The following is a 12,892-nucleotide window of genomic DNA, read 5'->3' as shown; positions in this document are numbered from 1 at the left end:
GAGAGTCGGACACGACTGAGCGACTGAACTGAACTGAACTGAGAGTTCTCTAGGCCAGAATACTGGAGTGGGTAGCCTTTCCCTTCTCCAGGGGATCTTCCCAACCCAGGGATCGAATCCAGGTCTCCCACATTGCAGGTGGATTCTTCACCAGCTGAGCCACAAGGGAAGCCTAAGAACACTGGAGTGGGTAGCCTATCCCTTCTCCAGCGGATCTTCCTGACCCAGGAATCGAACCAGGGTCTCCTGCATTGTAGGTGGATTCTTTACCGACTGAAGTATCAGGGAAGCCCAAAGGATCCTAACTGCTGTCCAAAATAGTTTCACTTATTTGCATTCTTGTCAGCACTACAGGACTATCCATGTCCTTACACCCTTATTATATATATCAGAAAATTTTGTCAGTCATTTGTCTTAATTTGGGGGGAAGTTTTTTTTTGCAGGTAAATCCAATTTTAATGTATCCACACTTATCTTTTCTTTTATGGCTTTTACACTCTTCATCTTCTTCAAGAATTGTGCGGCTAAGTCACTTCAGTGACATGACTTCAAACAGTCATGTCCGACTCTGCGACCCCATGGACTGTAGCCTGCCAGGCTCCTCTGTCCATAGGATTCTCCAGGCAAGAATACTGGAGTGGATTGCCATGCTCTCCTCCAGGGGATCTTCCGAACCCAGGGATTGAACCTGCGTCTCTTATGTCTCCTGCATTGGCAAGTGGATTCTTTACCACTAGCGCCACCAGGAAGCCCTCTTTAAGAGTTCTACTAAGAGCTTATATACATTTTCCTTTTTCTTTTCCTAATACTTCCATGTTGGATGGTATCACCGAGTTGATGGACATGAGTCTGAGCAAGCTCTGGGAGTCAGTGATGGACAGGGAAGCCTGGAGTGCTGCAGTCCATAGGGTTGCAAAGAGTTGGACACAACTGAGTGAACTGAATACTTCGATGGCTTAAAAAATATTTAGACTTTGATCCACTTGAAGGATATGAGGATCTCATGAAGGATATGAGGTAGAAATATAAATTTTTTTTTCAAATGGATAGTCAATTTGTTATTATAATACAATCATCACTATCATTTACTGAATAACACTTCTATCAGGTACTGCTCAATTCAGTACTATCTTATCGGGGTTGTTTTGAGGATTAAATAAAACATTTTAATTTTTTTCTATTTTTTGGCTACCGCTGGCGAGATCTTAGTTCCTCAACCAGGGATTGAACCCAGGCCCCCTGCAGCGAAAGTGCAATGTCTTAACTACTGGACTGCCAGGCCAAGTCCCCAAATAAAACATTTTAAAGGGAAGCAAGGAAAGCATCAAATGCTTATGTAATTTGCCCAATTCATACAGATATTAACTGCTGAAATCAGGATCTTAACCCTAGTGGAATAACTCCACAATATTTGGTCTTCTAATGCAATTTCCTTTTCCCATAGATTTTTAAATTTTTTATTTTAATACCAGCTTTATAACATACTAAATTACCATAAATACATAGGTCTATTTATGGACTTTCTAGTCTGTTTCAATGATCTATTTGTTTGTTCTTATATTGTCTTGTGATCATGTAAAACATCTAATCTGATTATGTTATCCATCCTAATTAAAAATTTAATGACTCCCTGTAGACCTCAGGATTAAGTCCAAACCCTTCAGCCTGTCATATAAAGCCCCCTCCCTCCCACCTCCTACCTCTGGAGTCTCAGATGTGAACAGACTCCTCCCCTCTATGTTCTAGCTCTCTTTCAAGATTAACTCAAACATAACTGCCTTCAGTCCTTCTTCTCTCCCCATCCCAAGGAAAAAGAAATCATTCTTTCCACCTGTTTGTCTAGTCCCTCATACTTTTACCCTAGCATCACTATTTTACTGTATTTTTTCATCTAAAGGTCTCTCTTTTACCATAATATGAATATCTTGAGGGTAAGACCACATCTTATTAAATGCCTAGCATAACCTTAATAAATATTTGAATAAATCAATATAAAGTGACCATCATATTATGTGAGCAGTTTTCTGATTTATAAAAAGATGCAGCAAATTTTAAAATGACACAAAATAGAATTTTAAAAACAACATTGAAAAGTGAGTATATTTAACTATAATCAGCTCATTATAGAGCAAGTGAATGAGTGCAATAGTAATTCACGCTATAGCATGTTTTAATGAACTGGCAAAAGAGAAAACGGGTCAAATGAAGGTGGAGAAATTTTCTCTTTTCATTAGAACCGAGGTGCTCCATAATCATCTGGCATCCGCTCAATGTTGTACCTGATCAGGACAAAAAAATTAACACTGGTTAGAAACATGTGTCCAGAACCCACCTTACTGATTATATCACTCTCACCTCCTGCTGTGAATCCTTTTTGTCAGTGGGAACATTTTAAAGGCCTATCATAATGAATGATTTACAGCAAAATGCTGACCATATTATCTTTATTCTTCAAAGTGATAAAGTTAACCAGTTGGAGAGCCAGGTACAGAGTCCAGGTGTGCCCAAGCCCCTCATCTATATTCTTCCCACTTTGCTCTGTTTGTCCCAGGATAAAAAGTTGGCCAATGATAATAGTCTGAGGACTGACACAGGAACATCAAAGAAGATAAAAACCAGCTTTTTTTTTTTTTTAATAAACTTTCAGTTTCCCAGATAAGGTGCTAATCACCTGCACTAGGTTTTCAAAAAAAAAAAGGTATTTCTAGCCGAAAAGATAAGCTTAAGTTACTGCTTTGTATCAATATTTAAGGCCACACACTTCCCTATTCCTTCTAGTGATCTTACTGTAACAATTGAATGTCTGCCTCATTCTTAAATCCTAGCTTTATCTTTTGCCTGTGTTCTTGTCATTAACACTGTCTCATTTATTCAAATAGAACTATGTAAACATTTGATACATCAATTTTTTCCCCCAAATCCTTCTATATCTTGATATCAACTATATACAGTTAATCACTTCTCTAAGAGAAACTTCTCACCTATGGTTAGAAATGTACATGATGGGAACTCCAGGGATCTTCCGGATTCTTCGTTTAAGGTCCCGGTCAACTGTGGCCACAATGTAACACTTGTGCTGGAAAAGACAGGATTCAGGTGTTCACACAGAGCTCACTAAGTGATACTGGATACAATCACTGGTTAATCTGAAGAATTACTCATTTTTACAGTAAACAGGAAAAGAAAGGCTAAAACAAACTGGTGAGTGAGTAGTTTCTAGATTGAGGAGCTCAAATTTATCACATAAAACATAACAAGTTGCCTGGGCTGACTGTAGCTCTAAGAATCTTGAGGGGGAGAAGATAGAAAAACTAGTTAAAAGCTGCAAATTATTTTTTGTCTCATAAGTGGAAGGGATTTTCATATCTAGGGAAGACTGCTGCTGCTGCTGCTAAGTCGCGTTAGTTGCGTCTGACTCTGTGCGACCACATAGATGGCAGCCCACCAGGCTCCTCTGTCCCTGGGATTCTCCAGGCCATTTCCTTCTCCATCTAGGGAAGACAATTCCTCAGTTTTCGGATCAAACCTGTGCCCCCTGCATTGGAAGTGCATAGTCAACCACTGGACCATCAGGGAAGTCCCTGGAACATTATTTTAGATTCACAGGGTGATGGAACTTGATATATTAGTATGTCTACTCTCACCTGCTTAAACCATATTATAGAGGAGATTTGTGGAATAAAGAATCAATAAATGCTCCAAATTACACCCCCAATAAATGCAGATGCCAAGATCTGAAACCATGTCTCCTCCCCAAACCCATGCTCTTTCCATTATGGTTACAAAATACACTTCCAATCCATTCTCTCAAATAAATGAGGACAATGACACTTCCCATGAAGGGATTCTATATAATTTTTTTTTAATCATTTATATTCCTAGATATTTTACATGAACATTCAGGAAATAATAGCTTATCTTTTTTTAATAGCACAGAGTAAATATTAAAAAATGATGATACCTGAGTTACTCTTTGTACTAAGCAGTCATCTGCATAGGTTCCTTTGTGTGTACATGGTAATCGTTCAAATCTTGGATCCTTGGCAATCCTATATGGTTATAAAAGTGGATTAATAAAAACATTCAAGCAACTGAGTAACTTTACAACTTTCAAACAGCAAAATAAGAGTAATGTGATCTATGTGGAGATTTCAAGACACCCCTCTTCCCCTGAAGCTTATCTTCTATAAAAATTGGAAAGACTATTTATAGAGAAGGGAATTAAAGCTTACTGACTGACAGCTGCTGAGCCTTACATCACGTACTTGTTACAGAAATCTGAATTATTGTATTTCCGTTTTATAGATAAAGAAGTAGATTCAGAGAGCTTGATTAATTTGTTCAAAGCTACACAGCTGGGAAAAGCCAGGATTCAAAACTAAATCAAACTAAACCTAACCATTTTGCTTTTAGGAAGCTGTCTTATACAAATACACAATACAGGTGCAAAGATGGTCACTATGATACAGTTTATAGCAGTGGAAAACTGGAGATAATCTGAATATCCATCAGCAAGGTAAAAGTTAAATACATTTTGGTACTTCAATCCTATTTTAAAAAATGAGGTAGAGCTGTATATACTAATGTGGGAGGACATATAACAAACAAAGCAAATGACAGACACGTATATAACATTAAAAAATCACATTCATCAGTGTTTTCACTGGTCTCAATAGAAAGGTCCTTAGCATTGGGAATGTGATTAGCTTATGATTTTCCCGAACTCAAAATCAGTGTCTGTCAGTTGTTTTTTACATGAAAATGGTATTTCAAGAAAAAGCAGCTCGTTCAGCTCACAGCTCAAGCACACAAATGCTTCTCGCTGAGACAACGTTCATCCTTTGCTCTGTTTTCCTTCTCCTTCAGGTTTTATGGAGGTGGAAGTGATGTACAGCACTGTGAGTTTAAGGTCCACAGCACGGTGACTTGATTTACACACGTTATGAAGTGACTGCCATAGAAAGGTTAAGGGAGCACCCACCAGCAGAAATGCTTTGTGGGTACTTCTAATTTCACCACAAGGAATACTGATGTGTATTCCAGGGTTGAGATTTAATACTGTTAATGAATTTTACTGCTCTATTAAGGATATTCTTAAGTAACTCTGGTATTTTAAAAAAAAAATGCCAGTGAAGAATAAAAACAAAACTACTAGCATTATTTGGGCCCAATACCTTGATTTGTGCTAAGGTACTACCATTTTTTTGCATTCACTGCAAATGTCAGCACAGTGACAAAGGCAACACCTTGGTATTATTATGAAAATAGTTTTGCAAACTCCCTGCAAAGGTCTCTGGGACTCCCAGGGTGGAGGAGGGTTCCCACACTTTGGGAACCACTAAACTGAAAGGCACTTTCTAGAGTAAACTCAAAACTTCTTGTAAGTAAACTGAAAACTGTTTTAAGTGTGAGATTCTGAAGGAGATAACCAGATAACAAACTAACAGAAAGACACTTTCTAAGTGAAAATCTAGAGGAACGTAAAAGGAGGCCCAGGAGACCTGTATAACTAAGGAACTTTAGTTCAAAAAGCTTCAGCTTGAAAACTCTAACCTTCAAATGTTTGCTTTCTAAGTCATAAATAGTTAACTAATTTTGTACAATTTTTATTTAAACTAACCAGACAAGAAATCTTTGGAGAGCAAACAGAAGGAGGGTCAAAAGAATCTTCAGTGCGCCAATCTAAAACAATCTAGATCAGCTCCTTCCTACCTTAAAGCCACTCTATACTTCTGCCCCAGTTTCTCAATTTCAGCCATTACGCAGTCAGTTATACAAGGGATACCTGCCAGGAAAAATAAAATTAGTAACAAACTTGTGAAGGAACTGATTTACTCTCTGAATTATATCCTGTTGAGAGTCTTACCACTGGACCACCAGGGAATTCCCTGAATTATATACTTTAAATGAGTGACTTACATGGTCTGTGGATTGAATCTTAAAGCTGTTAAATATCATGAAGATAAAAAAGTAAATAATGCACGATCTATTCTTATGAGGTTATTTATTATGAACAAAAAGACCCCACAGAAACTGTATATGGATTTTTAAAAACTGCCCCTTTCTGAACAGAGGCATAACAGGGAACTTTCATTTTCTTTATGCTAGATTATTAATTTAACAAGTACACTAACTCTCTTGAGAACAGACAAAGTTAAGACATCTTAAACTAAAATACAATGCCCAGGAGAAAAAGCAGTTGTAAAATGGAGGAAAGAAGATAGGAGGAGCAGATAGTCATGGAATTAGAGGGCAATACGTGCCTTAAAAGGGTCAATTTCAGAGCCGTGCAGCACTGAAGCAAGAGCTTGTGTTTGGAGCAGGGAAATGGGTTCAGGAAGATCACTACAAAGAGGACTCTCGGCAGAAAAGAAAGCCCATAGGTAGCTAACCGTCCTCCTCTGCTGGAGTAAATTGAAGGGACCAAGAGCTATGAAAAGGTCAAAGGGGCATCTCCAAGCCAAAAGGAAGATAAAGGCTTTCTTTCATGAATAAAGGCAAGTTAAGAAAAATTAAATAAGCAGAGCTTAAAACAGTTAAGGTATCTCCTAGGTAACTGAACTTGTAATGCACGTGAATGTTTCTCCAGTCTTTGCTCTGATATTATGTCATACAGACAAGTGGCATTTTCCTTAGTGAGTTTTTTCTTTCAGAAAAGGCACTGTGAGAGCATTTAGCTGTATGCATTATAGCTGTACTCTATGGTATCCACAACTGGAGAAAGACCTAACTATAAGACCAACCCTATCCCAAACAATCATCTTTTTGGCCATGCCACGAGGCTTATGGGATTTTAGTTCCTCAACCAGGGATTGAATCTGCATCCTTGGCGGTGAAAGTGCCGAGTCCTAACCACTAGACCACCATGGACTTCCCTTGAACCATTTAGATAATAGTTGTGGAGCTAGAGAGTCAGGGAAGCAATGTAACTACAAAGGGCCATGCTTGAACCCTCCATCCATTTCGTTCATAAACAGGTCACAGTATTCCTGGAGAAGCAGCTAAGACAACTATAAGAAACACCATGGGAATAGAAGAAGTCTACCAAGATTAGTTTCTTCCCTTATACAGGCCACCCTAGTCTACTTTTAGGCATGGTCGTGCTCCAACTTCAGAGTACTCTTTACTATTTCTAAGAGACTTAAGAAATTTGTTTTTAAAGTATTACATGTACACAGCTTTAAAAAAAATACAGAAAGGTCTATATGAAAAAATAATGATCGCTTGATCTTTTTCCACCCCACCAATTCTGAGAGTTGGACTATAAAGAAGGCTGAGCGCTGAAGAATTGATGCTTTCAAATTGTGGTGCTGGAGAAGATTCTTGAGAGGTGACTGGACAACAAGGAGATCAAACCAGTCAATCCTAAAGGAATCAACCCTGAATATCATTGGAAGAACTGATGCTGAAACTGAAGCTCCAATATTTTGGTCACATGGTGGAAAAGCCAACTCATTGGAAAAGACCCTGATGCTGGGAAAGGCTGAAGGTAGGAGAAGGGGGAGACAGAGGATGAGATGGTTGGATGGCATCACTGACTCAATGGACATGAGTTTGAGCAAACTCTGGGAAATAGTGAAGGACACGAAAACCTGGTGTGTGGCAGTATGTGGGGTCACAAACAGTCAGACATGACTGGATGACTGAACAAATTCTGATCCTTAGAGATGACTATTTTAATTTCATTGGCTGTTTTACTCACTTGGTGGTTACATTCATAACTTGATATAATAAATTTATGCAGTTAATTTTTATATTAATTTTAGGCATTTAAAGAATTGACCTCTCTTACCCATCACACATCCCTTATCCCATCTTGGTAATTTTAATAAATCAATAAACAGCATTCACATTACTATCACTCTGTAAATGTTCACTATGTAGTATCTTTTATATATATTAAAGGAGGTATGAAGTTCCGTGAACTTCCAGATGTTCAAGCTGGTTTTAGAAAAGGCAGAGGAACCAGAGATCAAATTGCCAGTATCTGCTGGATCATAGAAAAAGCAAGAGAGTTCCAGAAAAACATCTATTTCTGCTTTATTGACTATGCCAAAGCCTTTGACTGTGTGGATCACAATAAACTGTGGAAAATTCTGAAAGAGATGGGAATACCAGACCATCTGACCTGTCTCTTGAGAAACCTGTATGCGGGTCAGGAAGCAACAGTTAGAACTGGACATGGAACAACAGACTGGTTCCAAATAGGAAAAGGAGTACGTCAAGGCTGTATATTGTCACCCTGCTTATTTAACTTATATGCAGAGTACATCATGAGAAACGCTGGGCTGGAAGAAACACAAGCTGGAATCAAGATTGCCGGAAGAAATATCAATAACCTCAGATATGCAGATGACACCACCCTTATGGCAGAAAGTGAAGAAGAACTAAAGAGCCTCTTGATGAAGGAGAAAGAGGAGAGTGAAAAAGTTGGCTTAAAGCTCAACGTTCAGAAAACTAAGATCATGGCATCTGGTCCCATCACTTCATGGGAAATAGATGGGGAAACAGTGGAAACAGTGTCAGACTTTATTTTTTTGGGCTCCAAAATCACTGCTGATGGTGATTGCAGCCATGAAATTAAAAGACGCTTACTCCTTGGAAGGAAGGTTATGGCCAACCTAGATAGCATATTTAAAAGCAGAGACATTACTTTGCCAACAAAAGTACGTCTAGTCAAGGCGATGGTTTTTCCAGTGTCATGTATGGATGTGAGAGTTGGACAGTGAAGAAAGCTGAGTGCCAAAGAATTGATGCTTTTGAACTGTGGTGTTGGAGAAGACTCTTGAGAGTCCCTTGGACTGCAAGGAGATCCAATCGATCCATCCTAAAAGAGATCAATCCTGGGTGTTCATCGGAAGGTCTGATGTTGAAGCTGAAACTCCAATACTTTGGCCACCTCATGCGAAGGGTTGACTCATTGGAAACGACCCTAATGCTGGGTAGGATTGGGGGCGGGAGGAGAAGGGGACGACAGAGGATGAGATGGTTGGATGGCATCACCGACTCGATGGACATGGGTTTGGGTAGACTCCGGGAGTTGGTGATGGACAGAGAGGCCTGGCGTGCTGCAATTCATGGGATCACAAAGATTCGGACACGACTGAGCGACTGAACTGAACTGAAGTTTTTCCTTTGATTCCAATAATTTATTCTTTATGGCAAAGGGTAAGCTTAATTTTCATTTGTACCTTTAACTAGATGACTGGAAAATGTGTGACTATAAACCCACCACAAAATACAACAGATCTCACTATTAGGAAGTTATTCCCCTGTACTTGTCCTAAACTATCTTTTTCCTCCTCATGGTAGGAAAAGAAGATCATTTGAAAGAGGAGACACCCAAACACACGAGGGAAATCTATTAATGGTAAACCACATATCTAGGTGTAAATAAACTACCTCAGATCCTTTGTGGTACAAATAAACACCAGACTGAATAAACTTAGGAATAGTTGACCATAATCATTTCTAGTTCTGTGACTGTAAATGGCAAAATGTCTTATTTAGCTTTTCCACACTTAAGTGGATAGGAGAATGTTTCCTACTTAATGTAAATAATATATATAGTGAGAAATGAAATAAATTTTCATTTATCCAGAATTTTAAAATCCAAAATCCTAAACAGAAAATTCCCCACCTATTTTCTAAGTTGATGTCTGTAACGATGGTCAAAGCATACTAAGTGTTTTCTCAATTGTGAAAGTTTAATTATTCCCAGTCAAGTTTGTATTACGTTTCAATTCTCTGAAAAGGGTCCTTGCTATGGTGAGCAAATTAAATGGCCAGCAATTCAGTTAAGTAGAACGCCATTTCCCTCTTTTCATGTATTTGGGTAAGTATCATTATTATTTACAAATGTCACAGAAATGGAAAAGTCTGATACTCACACTTGGCATACAGACAATCCATCATTGACTGCACTAAGTCCAGTTTGGCCTTAATGGAAAAGTTGATAAAGTTGGTATCGACGAGGATGTGGTAAGGTGGGCCCAGCTGTGTGTTATATTGGAAGAATAAGCAGGAAGGGTGTTGGGGGCTGGAAGAAAAAGAAAAAAAACACCAAGTAATGTCTACACTGATATTCTGGTATAAACAAACAAAAAAGAAGTCTCTGCTTGGAATAGTTTGCTCCTTTCCCCCCTGTTCATTGAAGTAAATACTGTGATGATATATCCATCACCAATCTAGGGCAAAACGAGAAAAATAAGAAAAATGTGATGAGGTTTCATAAAGTTAAATGTACTTACTTAAAAGGAATAACCTTTATCCTGAAACTATGCCCTTACTACTTTTTGGTGATATACTGTCTCTTTTATGAAAGGCAGGTATATTAAAACAATTAACAATCTTTCAATTTTCTTTTGAAAGATTCTTGGCAAAGAGAAAAAAAAGATATTAGATTTAATCCCCAGGATTTTAGGGAAACTTTTACTGCTCCGTTAAGTCCAAAAACCTTTGAACCGTTAGAACTGGTTTATGCTCATCAATATCACTTCATTTGCATTGCTGTGCCAGACTTACAAATGACTGAGCAAATCAGTTCAGGGGATGCCTGAATTTCTCGGAGGTCTATAGTTTTAGAATCTTTCTTCTAGTTTTAAAGGAAAACTTCAAATTTTGGATTACTCACACTTCTCTTTCCTTGAGTGCACTGGGATCTTTCTTTTCTTTCTTTTTCGGTTTTAATCTATCCTTTTCTTTACTAGAAAAAAAAAAATTCAATGTAGGGGAGAAAAAAATTCACAGCAGTGATTATTATTAAAAGTTTCTTCTTTTTTGTCTACAAAGGAAATCCTATTTTGTGAGATCATCATATTAATATCAGCATAGTATTCTTGTGCACAAATAACTGTGTAGGAAGTAGCCTGGAATTACCACAGTTAATCAGTAAAACCTAATTAAATTTTAAAATCATTAGCTAATGATCCATATAAATTGTTAGTGGATAAATAAATGTTGGTTATATTATTTCTTTCTTTTTCAGAAGCTCTCATATCAAGGATAAAAATTCCATTTCCAAGCAGTGGGTAAACAGGCTGACATTTTCGCCGAAGACTCAGATGTTTCAACAGCAGGAGGAAAAGGGTTCCCCCACATATCTCTTATAAAATGCTAAAATGTGACAATATATATACAGAATTTAACCTTAACTAGAAACAAAATATTATTAGCAGGTCAAATTTCCTTAAAATTACATAATAAATATATACTAAAGGTCAAGAATACAATTTAACAACAATGAAGGCTCTAACGACTACTCCTTTGTACTGAGACTCTTCAACACAATGAAGCCCCGTCTTTATTTAATAACCATCCATTCTTAACCAAGTTGGCAAGCTGTTTAGTTCCTCCTCATACTAGGGAATATCGTTCTCCTCTCTTCCTCCACAGTCATAAGTCTTGCAAGATTTATCAAATGGAGACACCTAGGTGCTTTCCCATTTTTTTCTTTCAAAAATACTTGAGTTATCAGGTGCTGGTACACAAGACAATGATAATCTCTGACCTCACTGTCCTTCAAAAATTATAACAAACCTTTTCCCCTCGCTGGGGAATGTAGCAGTGTAATGACAAAAACCTAAAGAAAATCTTACCTACCTCACAGAACAGTCAGGAGGCTTAAAAGTGATATGGCACATACAGTATATAGAAATGGTGATACAAATTGAATACTTAAGAGATGCTGAATTCCCAACCCATTCACCAGTGAGCCTGCTCAGCAGCTAAGCAACTGTTGTACTTTATTACCCTATAATAATCCAAGACATAATAACACCAAAAGTAAACAAAACAACAAAAATAACAACAGAAACTTTTACTACTTATCCCCTCGTGATTTCTATAGCTCTGGGAAGTCTAGGAACCCAGATGATTCCAGACACTCACAGCCTCTGATCTCTGAGACTAAGCATTCGCTTCATGGTCGCATACTTCCGTGTTTTCTTTTGCTTCCCCTTGAAACAAAAATTTTAGAGTTAAAACGAGTTGGAAATACACCGCATATTCCTGAGTTCCTTTTCTTTTGTCCACACCCTTCTTCCCTCAAATATCCAATTCCTCCTATATGCCTCAACCAAGCTATTTTCTTGGGCTCCAAAATCACTGCAGATGGTTACTGCAGCCATGAAATTAAAAGACGCTTGCTCCTTGGAAGAAAAGTTATGACCAACCTAGACAGCATATTAAAAAGCAGAGACATTACTTTGCCAACAAAGGTCCGTCTAGTCAAAGCTATGGTTTTTCCAGTAGTCATGTATGGAATGAGAGTTGGACTATAAAGAAAGCTGAGCGCCGAAGAATTGATGCTTTTGAACTGTGGTGTTGGAGAAGACTCTTGAGAGTCCCTTGGACTGCAAGGAGATCCAACCAGTCCATCCTAAAGGAGATCAGTCCTGGGTGTTCATTGGAAGGACTGATGCTGAAGCTGAAACTCCAATACTTTGGCCACCTAATGCGAAGAGCTGACTCATTTGAAAAGACCCTGATGCTGGGAAAGATTGAAGGCAGGAGGAGAAGGGGACGACAGAGGATGAGATGGCTGGATGGCATCACGGACTAGATGGACCTGAGTTTGAGTAAACTCCGAGAGTTGGTGATGGACAGGGAGGCCTGGGGTGCTGCAGTCCATGGGGTCACAAAGAGTCGGACACGGCTGAGCGACTGAACTGAACTGCCTCAACCCATCCTCCCAACTCGCTAAAACACAACAAGCACTACTCCAGCAGTTTAAAAGGTGAGATTGGAATGAAAATAAGCAAGGAGACTGTCGTGGAAGTCTGGCCAAGGGCCACTCCCTCAATCTCCTCCCAGACGTGGTCTGACAAAGCCCGTTCTCGGGCTCCCCGGGGTCTCACCATGTTCACGCCGCGCTCTTGTTTCTTCCGGAATC

General features: G+C 38.6%; 2 protein-coding genes and 1 long non-coding RNA gene across 4 annotated transcripts in view; 2 read left to right on the top strand and 1 right to left on the bottom strand.

Annotated features, from left to right (window-relative positions):
• Positions 1 to 9,444, top strand: part of LOC145513295 (uncharacterized) — a 27,946-nt gene extending 18,502 nt beyond the window's left edge. The window contains exons 3-5 of the long non-coding RNA XR_014059280.1: positions 4,414 to 4,516; positions 4,867 to 7,489; positions 9,313 to 9,444. This is a non-coding gene — a long non-coding RNA (uncharacterized LOC145513295). The remainder of the gene's footprint in view (positions 1 to 4,413; positions 4,517 to 4,866; positions 7,490 to 9,312) is intronic.
• Positions 2,009 to 12,892, bottom strand: FCF1 (FCF1 rRNA-processing protein). The gene is made up of 8 exons (XM_081509236.1): positions 12,858 to 12,892; positions 11,890 to 11,957; positions 10,634 to 10,705; positions 9,891 to 10,039; positions 5,713 to 5,785; positions 3,962 to 4,049; positions 2,982 to 3,076; positions 2,009 to 2,279 (listed from the first exon to the last, which is right to left on the bottom strand). Exons 1-8 carry the CDS (start codon positions 12,858 to 12,860, stop codon positions 2,231 to 2,233), a joined length of 597 nt encoding a protein of 198 aa, XP_081365362.1. The 5' UTR covers positions 12,861 to 12,892; the 3' UTR covers positions 2,009 to 2,230.
• The window catches only part of AREL1 (apoptosis resistant E3 ubiquitin protein ligase 1), a 45,122-nt gene continuing 44,846 nt past the window's right edge, over positions 12,617 to 12,892 (top strand). Inside the window, exon 1 of one of the 2 annotated variants that reach the window (XM_081509230.1) lies at positions 12,617 to 12,736. The gene's annotated coding sequence lies outside the window, so the exon portion shown is untranslated. The remainder of the gene's footprint in view (positions 12,737 to 12,892) is intronic. The other variant, XM_081509214.1, reaches the window with a different exon arrangement.

Source organism: Giraffa tippelskirchi, chromosome 7, assembly GCF_054371585.1.
Source record: "Giraffa tippelskirchi isolate mGirTip1 chromosome 7, T2T-mGirTip1v1.2.pri, whole genome shotgun sequence".
In the NCBI taxonomy this organism is placed as follows: domain Eukaryota; kingdom Metazoa; phylum Chordata; class Mammalia; order Artiodactyla; family Giraffidae; genus Giraffa; species Giraffa tippelskirchi.
Note: the sequence above shows the minus strand (reverse complement) of the source record. Positions and strands in the feature narration are given on the sequence as shown.